Source organism: Sus scrofa, chromosome 9 (genome assembly GCF_054392235.1).
Source record: "Sus scrofa isolate SSC_HxYL_T2T_F1_AM1 chromosome 9, Sscrofa_HxYL_maternal_Yorkshire_Landrace_v2.0, whole genome shotgun sequence".
Classification (NCBI taxonomy): Eukaryota; Metazoa; Chordata; class Mammalia; order Artiodactyla; family Suidae; genus Sus; species Sus scrofa.
Window position 1 is genome coordinate 69,049,330 of NC_139391.1, and position 17,430 is coordinate 69,066,759.

General features: G+C 46.9%; 1 protein-coding gene and 1 long non-coding RNA gene across 16 annotated transcripts in view; one reads left to right on the top strand and one right to left on the bottom strand.

Moving 5' to 3' along the window:
• Window positions 1–17,430, top strand: part of ATP2B4 (ATPase plasma membrane Ca2+ transporting 4) — a 109,153-nt gene that overhangs the window by 42,159 nt on the left and 49,564 nt on the right. For 10 of the 15 annotated variants that reach the window (XM_084976797.1, XM_021063195.2, XM_084976798.1 and 7 more), the window contains one exon: window positions 9,227–9,894. In XM_084976797.1, the coding sequence (XP_084832923.1) occupies window positions 9,702–9,894 (193 nt within the window). In that variant the 5' untranslated portion in view covers window positions 9,227–9,701. Of the gene's footprint in view, window positions 1–8,584; window positions 8,836–9,226; window positions 9,895–17,430 lie in introns of those variants that run through there. The other 5 variants (XM_084976796.1, XM_084976791.1, XM_084976793.1 and 2 more) reach the window with 2 other exon arrangements.
• On the bottom strand, window positions 4,370–12,055 carry LOC146399960 (uncharacterized). Its single transcript, XR_014815648.1, has 3 exons — window positions 11,971–12,055; window positions 11,180–11,234; window positions 4,370–4,495 (listed from the first exon to the last, which is right to left on the bottom strand). It is a non-coding gene; the product is annotated as an uncharacterized LOC146399960 (long non-coding RNA).

The following is a 17,430-nucleotide window of genomic DNA, read 5'->3' on the forward strand; positions in this document are numbered from 1 at the left end:
CATTTAGGTTGTTTCTGTGTCTTGGCTATTGTATATAGTGCTGCAGTGAACATTGGAGTACATGATGAGACAGCAGACTTTCTGGATGGTACTCTCACGCCCATTTGAAGTCAGCTCTTGCCCTCCTTAGTCAACGGAAGGAAATGGTCAGTGTTGCTCTTTCATCGTCTGAATTTTTTTGAGCTCTAGCTTGCTACGAACACTCCTTCAACACCCCCTGAGTCACCGGAGGCCACAGAGGTGATCTAGGCCAGTATGACTCAGAGTATTTGGAAAGAGGGAACATGCCCTATGACTCTGGGCCTGAGGGACTGCCCTTTTTTGTCTTGATAAATTGATGTTATTTTAGGATGGACCCAGGGGGGTGACAATACCCTGCTAGGCACTTTACTGCTTCAGTTTCCTGATCCATGGTATGTAGCTTCCTGTCTTCATCTTGATAGCTCCTGGGGTCTCTGACATGGGCCGGATCGACAGGCCAGATGATCAGAAACAGACTGTCATCTGCTTTGGGTCAATTCTTGGTATCACTGTTTAGAGAAAGTTTGTGCTATCTATGGGCCTGACCTTCTCCCTGCCCTTTGAAGGCATCTGGCCAGAACTGATAAATTTTGTCATCATTGTCATGGCGTATCTCACACAGGACAGCATCTCTAGGTCTGAAAGTCGTCACCATCATAATATATTTTATTTTTTAATTTTTTTGAACCTCAAGTGCATACTACTGAGTCAATCATACTATGGATTCATGGTCCAGGATTGTCACTGGTCCATGCAAGGCCCTTCCTGGTCTCTCTGTTTCCCCATATTGCATGTCCTTTCCCTCCCTTGCCTATGAGCAGTGTTCTAATGTGATAATATGTATCTTTTTATTTAAATACATCCCTGGAGTTCCCATCCTGACACAGCAGAAGTGAATCAGACTAGGAACCATGAAGTTTCGGGTTTAATCCCTGGCATTGCTCAGCGGGTTAAGGATCCGGCATTGCCATGAGCTGTGGTATAGGTTGCAGACGCAGCTCGGATCCCGAGTTGCTGTGGCTGTGGCTGTGGTGTAGGCTGGCAGCTGTAACTCTAATTAGACCCCTAGCCTAGGAACCTCCATATGCTGCGGGTGTGGCCTTAAGAAAAAAAGCGAAAATAAGTAAATAAGTACATCCCTTAAAATGTTTAGTATTGCTTTATTTTAACTTTTTTTTGGCCGCTCCCATGGCATACAAAAGTTCCCAGGCCAGGGATGGAACCCACACCACAGCTATTACAGCAGTGACAACACCAGATCCTTAACCCACTGAGCCACCAGGGAACTCTCTCAAATATTGCTCTAGATGCATGTGTTTTTAACTTTTGTTAAAGCACATTTTTACCCCTACTAAGAGCTATTTTTAAGATCAGCAATACTGTTGTGTATACACTTGATCTGTGTTTCTGACTGTTGCATAATATCCTCTGTTATCTAGCTCACATATTTTACCTGTGGGGAGGGGATCCCAGGTTGCCTTCAACTCCATGTCACAAATGTCCCAGTGAACATCCTTACACACGCCTCCTTCTGGACTTACATGAGAATTTCTTTGGGAGATGCACCCAATTGATGACTGGGTCCAGGTTATGCCTAGACTTCATTTGGCCAAGTACAAGGTGGTTCTGAAGAGGAGGGGGAAATTCTGGATTCCTGAGGCCCAGGGGTTGAAGGCAACACATGTTCTCCAGATAGGTACTTTGTTTGATTCTAGCCCATGCAGTGTGCTGCTAAATTGAGGAAGACACGCTTAGGGTAGCAGACTTGGGGAGAAGGGGGGCAAGCAAGGGAGCTTCATGTATGCCACATCCTCACCAACAGGTGATGTTTTCTTTACAAGAGAGAAGTTCCCATCAGAACCCAAGTCCTAGGGGCTGGCTGAGAATTAGCACTGGGCTCCAGGACCAGGACCAGAACCACAGGCCACAGTGTGTCATGCTGTGGTCAGCACCAAGGCCTGGTTTTGGTGCCCTAGCCCTCACCTGGCTTCCTGGCCTGAGCCTGGCTCTTGCTAATGGTGACAGGTGGTGCTGCCCACCACCTGAAATCCAGCCAACATACTCTGCCTCTGACCTTCTCCCCATATGCCTCCAAAGGGCCTCAGTAGACAGAAGAGGGTGTGTGCTCAGATCTGCTCTGCAAGCCAGCAGGCATTAGAGAGCAGTTAGTGCAGGGCAGGCATGGGGAAGGAAAGAACCTAGGACTGTGGTGAGGATGGCTGCTGGACCCGAGCAGCAGGGGCTAGTGAGAGTGGGCTAGACTCTGGGTCCCGGGAGGAAGGGGCCTGTAATGAGGAGGGAGCAGAGCAGCCTCTGTGTGGAGTTTAGTCCTTTAGAGAGAAGGGTTAGCCAGGGACGTTTCATGCCAGGCAAGCTGCCACAATCAGGTGCTTTCCAGCTTGCTTTCTTTCTCTTTCTTTCTTTTTTTCTCTTTTTAAGGCTGCCCCCTGGCATATGGAGGTTCCCAGGCTAGAGGTCTAATTGGAGCTGTAGCTGCTGGCCTATTCCACAGCCACAGCAATGCCAGATCTGAGCCACGTCTGCGACCTACACCACAGCTCTCGGCAATGCCAGATTCTTAACCCACTGAGCAAGGCCAGGGATCAAACCCACAATCTCATTGTTTCTAGTCAGATTCGTTAAACACTGTGCCATGACGGGAACTCCTTTGCCAGTTTTCTTGAAAGGCCTTCTTGGAGGCATGGCAGTGCCAAGAGAGGGTGAAGCTTAAGACACTAGGCAATGGCGCTAGAAGCACCACTGCTGGAGAAGGGAGGGAGGGGATATAGAGCAGGTGCTCTGTGCCTCTCCCCATCACTATGGCTTGCGAGGATGTGGGTATGAGGTGATGGAGTGGAGGGAGCCCTCATCCCCGCTCTTGAGATCTCCAAGTGGGAATTGGACATGCTTGGAATCCTGCCAAGCCAGAGCCAAGGGCCACACTGTGTGGGGGCAGGGATGGAGTGGGGAGCGTCTGTCCCCGATAAGCTGTGCATCTACCCCCACTCTTGCCCAGGAAGCCCAAAGAGGTAAGAAGGTGTTTCCCTGACCTGTTTCAGAGCCTTTAGGGGTCATGGGCCAGAGACAGATAGATTTATATGGGCCTTCTCATCAAGCTTTAGGAAGTAAAACCATAGCTTTGTTTACATTTTCTTTCTTTTCTTTTTTTTTTCTTTTTTTTTTTTTTTTTTTCTTTTTGGGGCCACATCTGCAGCACATGGAAGTTCCCAGGCTAGGGGTTGAATCAGAGCTGCAGCTGCCGGCCTACACCACAGCCACAGCAATGCCAGATCCGAGCCATGTCTGCAAGCTACACCACAGCTCATGGCAATGCCGGATCCTTAACCCACTGAGTAAGGCTAGGGATCAAACCTGCGTCCTCATGGATACTAGTCAGATTCGTAACCCGCTGAGCCACAATGGGAATTCCTGTTTCCATTTTCTTGCAGGATCATCCTTGTACTTGAGGGAGGGTGGCTTTGGATTCAGACTAGAACACAAATCCTAGTTCCCAAATCTGTATTTCCCTGCTCTAAAATGGGGTGCTCATACCGTTAGGAAGATTTGGTGAAATAATATATGTAATAATAGCTACTAAGTATGGACCAACTACCACATACCAGCCACTATGCTAAGCTGCTGCCTGTATAATACACGTGTGTGTGTGTGTGTGTGTACACATACATGACTTCTCTCTAAATGGGGAAGGGTGAGCTTGAAGCAAATTTCATATTTCAAACTGGTGCGTTCTGAGGTGGGACTAGCCTGCTCCCATGACCATCCACCGCCCCCACGCCAGGTCTTCCCTTTTTCACTCACATCTTGCATGCCACTAATACTCTAACCAGAGCTTCTCCAAGTGCTGCCCACTCGCTTCTAAGCAGAGGCTCCCAGCCCAGTGAAGAGGGCAGGGCACGAGGATTGGCCCCACTGAGCAGCCCCCGCCTGCAGCCCAGAGGCCAGTGTTGAGCGTAGCTGCTTATTATTCCAGGCAGGTCCAGCTGCAGTGCTGCTCCAGCCTGAAGCCTGAGGCCCCTGGCCCCTCCTGTTTCCTTTCTCCTGTTTCCATTCATACTTCATTTTCCATGCATCATGCCAGATTCAATAGGAGCCTTTGGCAGGGGAGATTCAGGGGGTGGGTTCCTTTCAGATCCTCAAAATGCCCTGCTCTGTCTCCTACATGGGGAGTTAGGCTTTTTCCTTATAGTCTGGGAATGTATCTCATCTGTAGCACCCCAGGAAAGTTTCTCAGAGTAAGGGATTTCTTGACAACATTGGAGGAAACAGTGACTATTTTTTATGATTTGATGGCCCAGGGCATGAGGTTTTTGTTTTCTCATTTTGGAACTTACTGGGGAGCCTAGCTGCTGGTTGAGTTATCAGAAAGTGTAGGATGGCCTGCTTCTCAGGTATGTGTGGGAACGGGAGGGGCTTCTCTGTCACCCTTATTGCCCGGGATGTGGTGCAGTTAATTCTGAAAGAGAAAAAGCAAGTGTAAGAGTCAGCATTTCCTCTAAGTGAAAATGAGTATTCTCTGTACACTAGAGATTGCCTTTTTTTTTTTTTTTTTTTTTTTTTTTTTGGCTTTTTAGGGCGGCACCTGCAGCATATGGGGGATCCCAGGCTAGCGGTCAAATCAGAGCTACAGCTCTGATCCTTAACCACAGCCACAGCAACGCCAGATCCTTAACCCACTGAGCGAGGCCAGGGGTTAAACCCGCAACTCATGGTTCCTAGTCGGATTGGATATTTATTAGAAAATGAGGAGGTCCAGACTTAAGGGAAGGAATAAAGAACAACGAAAAGAGCACCAGGCAGTCAAGGGCACTGACTCCGCAAAAAACACATCACTTTTTATCTCTTTGGGCCTCAGTGTCTTCATCTGTAAGGTGGGGGTCGCAGCTGTCCTACCTAGAATTGATGTGACAGGAGTTCCCATCGTAGCGCAGTGGTTAACGAATCCCACCAGGAACCATGAGGTTGCGGGTTCAATCCCTGGCCTTACTCAGTGGGTTAAGGATCCGGCGTTGCCGTGAGCTGTGGTGTAGGTCATAGATGCGGCTCAGATCTGGCATTGCTGTGGCTCTGGCGTAGGCCGGTGGCTACAGCTCTGATTGGACCCCTAGCCTGGGAACCTCCATATGCCGAGAGTGCGGCCCTGGAAAAGGCAAAAAGACAGAAAAGAAAAAAAAAAATAGAATTGATGTGACAGTGCTTTCACATGTCATTACAAGGTGCAGAACAGATGTCACAGGACTTTAGGAGGAACACAATTTAAATGATTTAATGGTCGTGTAAGTAGTATGATTTCTTGCCCCTGCATGAAGGGATGAGAGGGCTCGCTCTTCCATCCTCTCATCATTAGGCAGGCAAAATGCTAAAAACGGGGAGTGAGAATATACCTTACCCAGAAGGCCCTGAGCCCAGTGACTAATCTAGACCTGACAAGAGGTGGTGCCTCCCAGGCGTCTGAGCCTGAGACAGCATAAGCACTTACAGATTACTCTTTGCCAGTTGCCTAATAAGGTTAGGGGCTAGGCAAGCTCAGCCGTTGCAGAGAACTCTTCTTCTAAGAGCTCAGAGAGAAGTACTGGCACCTGCTATGCCTCTGAACTCTGGAGGAACTTTCACAGAGAGCCCACCTTAAACAGGTCTGCCCCTTTAACTTTGTGCCAGCAGCTTAATGCTTGACCTATAGCTGTGTCTCTAGAGTAACCTGAAGCTGACATAACCTCATTCTTGTCCACTTGTCCCATGTGTTCTAATCCTAAGTGACCTGGTCATCTATGGGAGTGGAAGAGTCGGTCTTCTTTGATACCTTCAGACTGTCCCCACTTCTCTAGAGATCCAAGGCCGTAGAGCCTAGTGGTTATTGCTAATGGTTCCAACTTAGCTAGTGGTTATTTCTAATGAAGCTGCCTTGGAACTTTCCATTCTTTGGGGTATAGGAGTATGCCTGGCAAGGAAAGATGAAGAGGTACATGGAGCTTACTGTTCTTCTGCTTAAAGGGCTAGATAACTAAAGTTCATTAAGATCAAATTAAGCTTTTTCCCATCACATGAGTGTCCTCCTATACTGGACACTGGTCATCTTTCTTTCTTTCCTTTTTTTGGGGGGGGGCGCCACACCTGCAGCATACAGAGGTTCCCAAGCTAGGAGTCAAGTTGGAGCTACAGTTGCCGGCCTACACCAGAGCCACGGCAACACTGGATCCTTAACCCACTGAGTGAGGCCAGGGATTGAACCCGAATCCTCATGGATACTAGTTGGGCTCGTTACCGCTGAGCCACAACAGGAACTTTCAGACACTGGTCATCTTTCATCTAAGATTTCCAAGCACTCTTCCTATTTATAATCCCATTCCTTTGTTACTTTCTTAGGATGATGTGAAAAGGTGGGGCTGATTCTCCTCCCAGGTAAAGGTGGGAGGAATTGAGCCCTAAGAAAACTAAGCACTAAGAAGGCTAAGTGATTTGCCCAGGGGTTGTCTGGAAAGACAGTAAATCTGGTTCTGAATCTGCTACTGGTTATTCAACCAAAATAGTTAGCTGAATGCCCAGTCTATGCAGATTTTCTTCTAGGCACTGGGGAGAAAGCAGTGAACAAGTGAAAAATCTCTGCCTTCATGGAACAAACGTTGCAGTGGTAGAGATGAAAAAAAAGCCTCTGATTTACAGTTAAACTAGCTATCAGCACTGTTCTCACCATGCTCTTTTTCTTTCTTCCTTTTTTTTTTTTTTTTTTTTTTTTGCTTTTTAGGGCCACTCCCGTGGCATATGGAGATTCCCAGGCTAGGGGTCCAATCAGCGCTACAGCTGCCAGCCTACACCACAGCCACAGCAACACAGGATCCAGCCGCATCTGTGACCTACACCACAGCTCACGGCAACACCAGATCCTTAACCCACTGAACGAGGGCAGGGATCTAACCCACAACCTCATGGTTCCTAGTTGGATTGTTTCCGCTGTGCCACGACAGGAGCTCCTCAACATGCCTGAAAGGTTAAGTTCTACTTGAGGATCAAACAGGCTTCTTGCTGCTATAGCCCTTCCCACTGCTTCCAGGTTTGGAGAAGAAGCTGAATGGGAGAGAAAGGTCTGTGGTATAGCCTGTCCTTATGCCAGTATGATTGCAGGGAGTTTGACACTCTGCCTCAGCTTCTTTCCTGACCTCTTGTTCTGCAAGGTTCTCTGACATCTAAAGAGAAACAGAGTATGATGTTTGAAAAATACTAGCAACTGGGAGTTCCTTGGTGGTCTAGTGTTTAGGATTCAGTGCTTTCACCGCAGTGGCCTGTGTTCAATCCCTTGGTCTGGGAACCGAAATCTCACATCAAGCCACTGCACGCCGCAGCCAAAATAAATAAATAAAAAATAAGAAACAATAGCAACAACAACAAAACAAAACCCTGCTGGCATAACCTTTCCTAAGTCAGAGTAGCTCTAATAATCTTTAGTAGAATGAGGAGGCACACGGCAGACTGGGAGAGGGAGGGGTGTAACCACCTCCATCCCCGTGGAACCTGCCAAGAACAGGATTGATTCAAATCAGCAGGAACTTTGGCCATATGTGATTTTTAGAAAAGTAATTGAGAAAGAGTCAAGTCCTTATCTGATGGTCCTTGTACTTATTTGTTCACCTTCTAGGAGCAAGAATTTCATCTTTTTTTTTTTTTTTTTTTGTCTTTTAGGGTTGCACCCTAAAAGCATATGGAGGTTCCCAGGCTCGGATTGGAGCTACAGCTGCTGACCTACACCACAGCCATAGCAATGCCAGATCCGAGCCACGTCTGTGGCCTACACCACAGCTCACAGCAACACCGGATCCTTAACCCACTGAGCAAGGCCAGGAATCAAACCTGCGTCCTCATGGATACTATTCAGATTCCTTTCCGCTGAGCCACAATGGGAACGCCCAGGATTTCATCTATTTATTGGAGAGGGCTGTGCTGTGTTCAAGAAGAGCCCCTTCGCCTTTCTTTCTTTCTTTTTTGGGTCATGCCCGACGCATGTGGAAGTTCCCAGGCCAAAAATCAAACCCAAGCCACAGCAGTGACAATGCCGGCTCCTTAACCACTAGGCCACCAGGGAACACCATGGAAGAGCCCTTCCACCTTTAAATAGCTGCTGTGTGGCAGTAGCCTCTGCATTACGCAGGGCAGCCTCTCTCTGAAGCTGAGAAGAGTCCTCAGGATAAGCCTTGTTCTCACCTTCATATTCTCACCTACACATCCTCTGCCACTGCACCCCTCATCAGCATGCGTGAGAGGTAACATATGCCTTCCTGAGAGGAGAAATGCTGATTTGAGACCCTCTGGGGTCACTCACACACAGGCTAACTGCTCCCCTGCTGACCTGGTGATGGCCTAGGCGCTCTCTGAATCCATAGCTGCCACCCCAGAGAAACTTAACTCCTAGGCCCCAAGCTCACTATCTTTCCTCCTCAGAGGTCCTCTGTCCCCCTTTGTGCCCCCTTCCACCCTGTATCACCACCTGCCAGAGCATTTTACTCACCACTTCCCCCAAAAAAGCTTCTTGGAGGAAGGTGGGGCTTAGCTCCGAGATCTGATCTTAAGCACCTGATCTTGACAGCTGTGGCCTGCTGCAGAATTTCCATACAGCATCAGGCTGAGTATTCTGAGGGGCCGCAGAGGATTGGGGCATCTTCTACCAGCCTGTCTTCCTGTTTTGTAAATGCGTGTGTTGGGAGTAGGGGAGGGTGCAGGGCATGGGGGAAGGTGGCAGACAGGCAGGCAACCTTCCAGCTCACTCTGGTCTGGACTCCTTTACTGACCTCTTCTCACCCCTTAGAGGTAAGATCAGACTAAAAGATTCTGCTGCAGGTCCCTAAGATAGACAGACAGGGAGAGCATCAGAGCCATTAGAGGTCATAACCTTTTATTTCCAAGTCTCTGAGGTTGTGGGATTTGTGCTGCCTGGTTTAGAAGAGGTGAGAGAGGAAGACTGGGGTGTATCTGAATTTATTTCTCTACATTGGAGTTTACAAGCTGCTGGGGCCCCCAGGGAAGAAGGGGCCTCTCCTAACTCAGTTCACTCAGCTCAGGCTTCAGCTATCAGTTCAACTCAGACATCAACTGTCACCTAAACCCTTGCGCTAGAATGAATACCTCTTGCCCTTGCAGGTGCTGGTCCCCATGCTGCTCTAATTGTTTCTTTTTGTCTATCTTTGAATCTTTATTCCAGAGATCCAGTTGTCATTGGTATCCAGGGAGCCCTCCTCTTCCTCCTCCTCCTCCTGCCGCCTCTCTACCACTGCAGTTGCTGGTTGTTGCTAAGGTTGCCTCCATGGTAACATGCACATCCTGTTTACACCTCCATCCGGGCAAGTTGGTCTAAGCTAGGAACCTACCTACCCTGGACAATCACTTCCATCACCACCTGGGGACACCAATCATCGTGACACGTGGTCCGCCTTCCACTCAGTCCCCCCATCCTCTTCCTCCTCCTGCTGCCAAGCTTCATATACAAAAAAAAAGATCTGGGCCAGAGACTGCTGCTCTGAAGCTTATTGCACAAGACACAGACGATCTATTTCCCAACCAGGCTCCCAGAGAAGCACGACGTAAAAAGAAGTGAGGCAGAGAAGCAAGAGACTCTGGTCTCTGGAAGGGAAAATTCACATTTCCTCTGGTCGAGGGGCTTGGTAACAACAGGCAAAATGACGAACCCAACAGAACACTCCTTGCCGGCCAACTCGATAGTTGAGACCCAAGAAGGGGAATTTGGCTGCACAGTAATGGACCTGAGGAAGCTCATGGAGCTGCGTTCAACTGATGCAATAAACCAGATCAATGTCCACTATGGAGGAGTAGTGAATCTCTGCAGTAGACTGAAAACCAACCCTGTGGAAGGTAAAGGCCATATCAGGCGTGGGAATTGGAGAAAGGTGGCTAGTATTAAAATATATCCTTCTCCCAGCTTCTAGAGAAGGCATATTTCTGGAAACTTTGCTGGTGGGCACAGTACGGTGTCTCAAACACAGAGAGGAGGTGAGGCTATGGAAGAGAAATATCATTTCCTCCCAGAGATGATGTTTAGGGACTGGGGTATTCTCCAAAGATCATTATTTCTTCTTTTTTCTGTAGTTATGTATAGAGGGAGAATATTTAATAAATGTTTACATTAGAGGTGCTTTTACCAGTAAATCATCATCAAGTCCATTATTCTGTAGCAGTCAGATTGCAAAGGCTTGAAGATATAACTCTTCCCGCACACTGATCTTGCAGTGTAATAAGAAAAAAAGTGGGTAAGTCCCTCTACCCAATGTAGCATTTCCCTATGGTACCCAATTACAAACAGGATGGTAAATCATAAGGTATAGAGTTATACCCACTATATCTTTGGATTATTACCTCTGTTTTCTGTCAGAGAATTATTGATGACTTTTTCAACCCTATCTGATGCATTTTTAATGTAGTTCTTCTTTGGTCTTAGAATGAAAAATCCAGTTTCATGCTTACCTGTCTCAGCCCAGTTTTGCCTCATCAAAATAGAGAAAGAACAAACGGAATCTTACTTGCTCACTTTTGCCTGCTTTCAGCATCTCTGTTACAGGTCCTATTGAGTCAGGCAGGTCATGGTTGAGTAGGCTGAGACAGAACAAAGATCTTGTCCTTTATATGCCTTCAGCCTCTTGAGGTATACCGTTTCTGACCCTTCCTTGGCATATCATATTTCGTGCCAATTCTAAGAAATCTTGGCCAATGCTATAAGTTAGTGACTTGGCGTCCAGACTCTTTAGGATTAATAAAAGGGACAGAGGGATTTTTTTATATAGGTATCCGTATACTGCCCATGTCTTGTTTTCTTTGCAATCAGAGATAGCTGCCCTGTATGTTCTCTGTACTTCTAGAATTTAGTTTCTTATCTCGAAGGCTTTGAATTCAAATACTGCTAGCCCTACCATTTACTAGCTGAATAGCATTGTGCGGTTTGCTCACCCTTTCTGAGTAAACATCATTTTCTTCTTTGAAAATGATACTAATATCTAGCCTATGGAGTTACTGGAAGTAAATAATATTCTATGTACAATGCTCAGTGGGTGTTTAGTAAATTAGTTGTCTTATATTAAAATAGAGTCCAGGTGTCTGAAGATACTTGCCAGAATATGCGTGTCTATGGAGTATGTTATTGTACCTGGAGAGGTTGCTGAACATCTTAACTGCAACCACTGTCCGTTGTCTCCATTCACCTGTTGATGTCAAAAAGATTTCGGTTAAGAGGGCAGTGCTTGGTTGATTTCATATGGTTCAGTCTTTTCCTTCTGTTCAGTATCTAATGACTGCCCTTGGGATAATGCGACCTCCTTGTCTGCTAGATTTCTTTATTCTGCCACTTTCACAATAGTATTGACCTTAAACAGAGGCTATTCCTATTATGTTTTCACTGAGATCATGCAGGCTTTAGAAACACCCGTCAGAAGTTACTTTTTTTTTTTTTTTTAGGGCCGCACCTTCGGCATATGGAAGTTCCCTGGCTAGGAGTCAAATCAAAGCTACAGCTGCTGGCCTATGCCAGAGCCACAGCAACACGGGATCCAAGCTGCATCTGCAACCTATACCACAGCTCACAGCAACACCGGATCCTTAACCCGCTGAGCAAGGCCAGGGATCAAACCTGCAAGCTCATGGATATTAGTCAAATTCGTTTCCACTGCGCCACAACAGGAACTCCCCTTCCTATACTGTTTTTAATCCCTTGAGTCAGCTGTTTCTCTCGCAAAGCCAAACTCAGAAATCCAAATAAGCTGAAATCTGAGAAACTCCTAATAGCAGGGTCCAGATTTTCCTCTCAATTTTCCAAACCCTTTCTCGTAGCTGCTGTTGTTTACTACTTGGTTCCCAGAGAGCTTCCATTCCTAAAAGTCAACATATATATTCTATTTTAATCTCAACATCAAATATCAAATGCTTAGATTCTGTACTCACCTTGGTTTCAGAACTGTAGCCGAAAGCGTTCCTTCTGATGTCAGGTGCCTCTGTTGCTGTAGAGCCCGGCCATGACTATATTCCAGTACCCCTACCATTGGCACAGTTGTCCACTGCCATTCTCCTGCTCCCTTTGAGCACAAATATGTATCCTGGTTTATTTCAATATTACAACTTACTATAGGGCTAGTCCTGGAACTGGAACAGAGGGGCAGGGCATCAGAAAACAACTGTTGCATGAGTAATTTTTAGCCCCAGTGCCAACAGTGACCTCCTCATATGTGAGAAGAATTAAGAGATAGGAAAAGGAGACACAGAAGAGCTATGACACAGGAGTCTCTCCCTGGACAGGAGTGATGCTGAGCTGTTCAGTTGGGCAGGCTGAGAAAAGAGCATCGATATCTAGATGCCATAAAAAGACAGCCCATTCACAGAAGATCACACTGAGGTGCCTGACAGCCTGGCATATCTTTGTCACCTGTGGGAGGCTCCTGCAGGCTAATAATAAGAATACAGAAATTTACCCAGTCCTTGAATTCGGCTGGTTGGAAACCAAGGTGAAGTAAATTTGGGAAGATTGGTTCCTAGAATATGACCCTTCCTTCTCCTTTATTTTCTGTTGGATTAATAGATACTTAGCATAGATTGGTAGATTGTTTTAAGCCACAGTTACTAAGGAACCTTCTAGAACTTGGAGTTTATACATTTTTTAATGTGTTTTTTGTTTTTTAATTTGTATTGTTTGTTTGTTTGTTTGTTTATTCCTGTCTTTTTCGGGCTGCACTCGCAGCATATGGAGCTTCCCAGGCTAGGGGTCAAATCAGAACAGTAGCTACTGGCCCACACCACAACCGTAGGGACACCAGATTCAAGCTGCGTCTGCAACCCACACCACAGCTCATGGCAATGCCAGATCCCTAACCCACTGAGCAAGGCCAGGGATCAAACCTGCGTCCTCATAGATGCTAGCCAGGTTCGTTTCCGCTGAGCCACGATAGAAACTCCTGGAGTTTATAACATTTATAATACTAACATGGTTTTATTGTTCTAGATTTATACAGTTCTAAAGACAGGTGGGACTAGATTTCAGTTCATTCTCTTTGTCTCTCTGTCTCTGTTTCTCTCTCTCAAGAGACTAAAAGGTTTGGAATTCCCATTGTAGCTCATTGGTAACTAAATTTACTAGTATCCATGAGAATACAGGTTTAATCCCTGACCCTGCTCAGTGGGTTCAGGATCCGGTGTTGCTGTGAGCTGTGGTATAGATCGCAGATGTGGCACGGATCTGGTATTGCTGTGGCTGTAGTTTAGGCCGACAGCTGCAGCTCTGATTCCACCCCTAGCATGGGAACTTCCATATGCCATGGATGAGGCCCTAAAAAAGCAAACGAACAAACAAAAGAGACCAAAAGCTTTAAATGACTCGCCTAAAGTCTTGCCATAAGGGAGAACGCGATGGAATAGTTCATGTTTTCCAATGCACAGTCCATTAATGCTGTGCTGCCTCTGCTAGAGCAGCAACATAGAGAATCTCACAAGTACAGATAATTTTAAAATGTGTTTTATATTCTAATGGCTGATAAAATGTCTAACTATAACCTCGAGTTCTCTTTGTGGCTCAGCAGAAACAAACCTGACTAGTTAGTATCCATGAGGATGTGGGTTCCATCCCTGGCCTCGCTCATTGGGTGTTGCCTTGAGCTGTGGTATAGGCCGCAGACACCGTTGGGATCCCACATTGCTGTGGATGCGGCACAGGCCATCAGCTGCAGCTCCAGTTTGACCCCCAGCCTGGGAACTTGCATGTGCCACAGGTTCAGCCCTAAAAAGCAAAAAAAAAAAAAAAAAAAAAGTCTAACCTGATGCTAATGTTATCTTAATTTAATATGGGCTTCTAATGCAAGCTAGTTGGAACAAGAGGCGGCGCCCCAGTGACAAGAACTGGTCAGGCTCGAGAAGAGTTGGAGTTGCTCAGCCTCTGCAATATTCAGCAACGACCAGCCACAGGCTGAGTATGAGCGAAAAAAGGGAAGGAAATTTAGGGAAATAGAAAGGGGTGGGGGAGACATGAATGAGGACACATTCTTTCATCTAAGCCACTAAAGAGTTCAGCCTTCATGGCCATGTTCAAAGCAAAGAGGCAGTGTGAGGCTGTAGTTCCAGAATGAGTGGTTGTGTTGCCTGGGCTTTGTCAGTAGGGGAAACCTGAGCATTTTGCACAATGGAATCTTTTCAGTTTGCCTGCTTCTTTCCTCATTTCAATTTCGTCATCCCTCTTTCTCTCTCTCTTTCTTTCTTTCTTTCTTTCTTTCTTTTTTTCTTTCTATTTCGGCCACACCCATAGCATGTGGAAGTTCCTGCGCCAGGAATCAAACAGCTGTGATCTGCTTTGCTGCAGTGACAATGACAAATCCTTAACCTGCTGCAGCACAAGGGAACTCCCATCCTTCTCTTTGTATTGTCTCTTCTTTCCCTGTTCCGTCCCCATCCCAACCAATCTCTCTCCAATCCCCAAAGAGCAGAGAAGTTTGGATGACCCCCACTAGAAAATAGTGTTTTATCTTCTGATCAGTTTTCCATGCCATCTCCTGACTTCCATGTGCAAGAAAAAGCTTTGTGAATCTGGAATGAGAATTACTGTGACTTATGAGGAAGAAAGAAGAGGTGTTTTCCTTAGTCTCAGACTCCTTTGTGTGCAGGAAGAAAAGAGGATCCTAGATAAGATTCTTTGGTCTAGGTAGAAGGCTGTATAAATTCTTCATTCTCCGTAGAACTTTCCACATTAGTCCTCAGCTATGTTACCCTTTTTAGGAGGAAGAATGATGTTTTTTGAGGAGGAGCTAGGCCGACAGTTAGGGGGAAGTCTGGGCCCAGACCAGAAAGGGCAGAGAAGGGGAGCCTTGACTAAACAGTAAATCATTACCTGCAGGCTTCTTTCAGAAAGCTAAAGACAGTGTTGAATTTGGATTTAGATGGTTGTTGGTAGCAATTTCTAGTTCATGCTTCCTTCATTCTCTGCCACTTCTTTTCTCCCCTGCAGAGTTTGGGGGTGGGGGAGGACAGTGGGATACAGAGGGTTTCTGATTTCTTTTCAACCACAGTAAGCAAATATTTGATGTCGAGCAGGTGCTGGGGACACAATGGCGAACATGACAGGGCAGGTTCTGCCTTCCATAGAGCTTACAGGCTATAAGAGGATAAACAAAAATCAAGACAATTTCAGAAATATCATCATAGTGCTATGATAGGAAAAAAGTGTGTTATGGGAACACATAGTATAGGGACCTAAGCTAAAGGGATTGCAGGGATGGGGAAGAGGCTTAGGAGTTGGCAGCAGGACTCCTCAGCCGTGTGATTTCTTGCGGGGGGGGGGGGGGGGCTCTGGCCTGTCCATACTCGGTGGTATTTGCTACCACTTACTAAGTGTTCCCGACCTAAGATGCAAGCATCTTACAAAAATAAACTCACAGACAGACTTATAGTTAGCAAAGGGCATGGTAGGGTAGAGGGAGAGATAAATCAGGAGTTTGGGATTAACATATACACAGTATGATATATAAAACAGGTAAGCAAGGATCTGCTATATAGCACAGGGAACAATACTTAATAGCTTAGAGTAACCTACAAAGGAAAGGAATCTGAAAATAGATACATAAGATGCGAGCATCTTTACCTTGCATAATTACTTGAGCAGCTCCTAGGTTTGGGGATCTAAGATTCTTTGGGGAGTAAGTAGCAGGAGGGGAATGAATCTGTTTTAAGACGGCCCAGGAGGAGTCCCCATCGTGGCTCAGTGGTTAACGAATCTGAATACCATAAATGAGGATGTAGGTTCGATCCCTGGCCTCAGTGGGTTAAGGATCTGGTGTTGCGTGAGCTGTGGTGTAGGCCACAGATGCAGCTCGGATCTGGTGTGGTTGTGGCTGTGGCTGTGGTGTAGGTCGGCAGCTATAGCTCTGATTCAACCCCTAGCCTGGGAACCTCCTTATGCCACTGGTTCAGCTCTAAAAAAAAAGACAACCCAAATTTTGATTTGGGTTCATTAACTGCAGGATTTAGGTTAGTATCTCCTGCCTTCTTAAGATCCTAAGGGTAAGCTGAGTCCCTGTTGCCTTTTGAGATCGGTAGCATGTTCTACACATTGGCACTAGTTTAAAGTGTGAGAGACTCATGCCAAAAGAGTATCTTGAAGGAGGGGAAGGGGTGGAGTAGGCAGACCAGCTAGAGCAGCCACACAGTGACAGCGATGGTGGCGTGAGTAGTTGAGGCAAGCCCAGTACCTTCATAAAAGAAATAGGAGTTCCCTTCGTGGCTCAGTGGTTAACGAACCAGGCTAGTATCCATGAGGATGCAGGTTCGATCCCTGGCCTTGCTCAGTGGGTTAAGGATCCAGCATTGCCGTGAGCTGTGGTGCAGGTCGCAGACCGACTCAGATCCCGAGTTGCTATGGCTGTGGCATAGGCTGGCAGCTATAGCTCCAATTTGACCCCTAGCCTGGGAACTTCCATATGCTGCAGGTGCGGCCCTTAAGAAAAAAAAAAGCAAAAGCAAAAAAGGAATAGTACTTGGCAGAGGGGTGGGAAAGGTTTTCACAAAACCTGAGGGAAGCAACATCAACAGCGGGCGGTTGGTAGATGATTGAGAAAGACAGGAGAGTGAAACTGCTCTTTAATGGTCCCTCCTCCGCCTGCACAGAATTCCACCCTGCATCCTGGGAGTTCCCTGTCTAGTTCGAGTTATATGCTTAGGGCTGAATTAGGCCAAACGTGTATGACAGCTACAGGCCTTCTCTTTCCCAGGCCAACCCCGGGCTCTGCGAATTTCCTATCCAGGTCCTCCTTGCCTAGAGCTAGGCTTCTGGCTTAGCTGGCAAAATGCTGCCACACCAGGGCTGGAGAATCTGAAGGCAGGCCATCTGAGCCCAAGACCCCTTCCTGCTTTCTCCCCTTCCACCAAGCCCGGAACCTTGGGGGCTGTCTTCTTTTGGCAGCTCAGCAGAAATTCTCATGAATTTTGTTTTGCTTTCAACCTTCTTCTTGTTGCGTTGACCCGTCAGCTTGGGGTGGGAGCATTCCCCCCTCGGCTGAGGCAGATGTTGCTCCTGCCTGCCGTGGAAGTGGGGCTTTCGCTCTTTTTATTTAGCTCCGAGGTGTGAGCACTGGGGAGTGTGACACTGGCGGGGAGCGTGTGCATGCAGCATGGGAGAAGGTGGCCGAGCAGAGGGTGAGGAAGGCACTTTGGGGAGCTTTCTCTTCTCTCTGCCAGAGTCGGAGTGTTCAAAAAAAGGCATTCACCAGATAGGAGTTCCTATCGTGGCACAGCGGAAATGAATCCGACTAGGAACCATGAGGTTGCGGGTTCGATCCCTGGCCTCGCTCAGTGGGTTAAGGATCCGGTGTTGCCATCAGCTGTGGTGTAGGCCACAGATGCGGCTCAGATCTGGCATTGCTGTGACTGTGG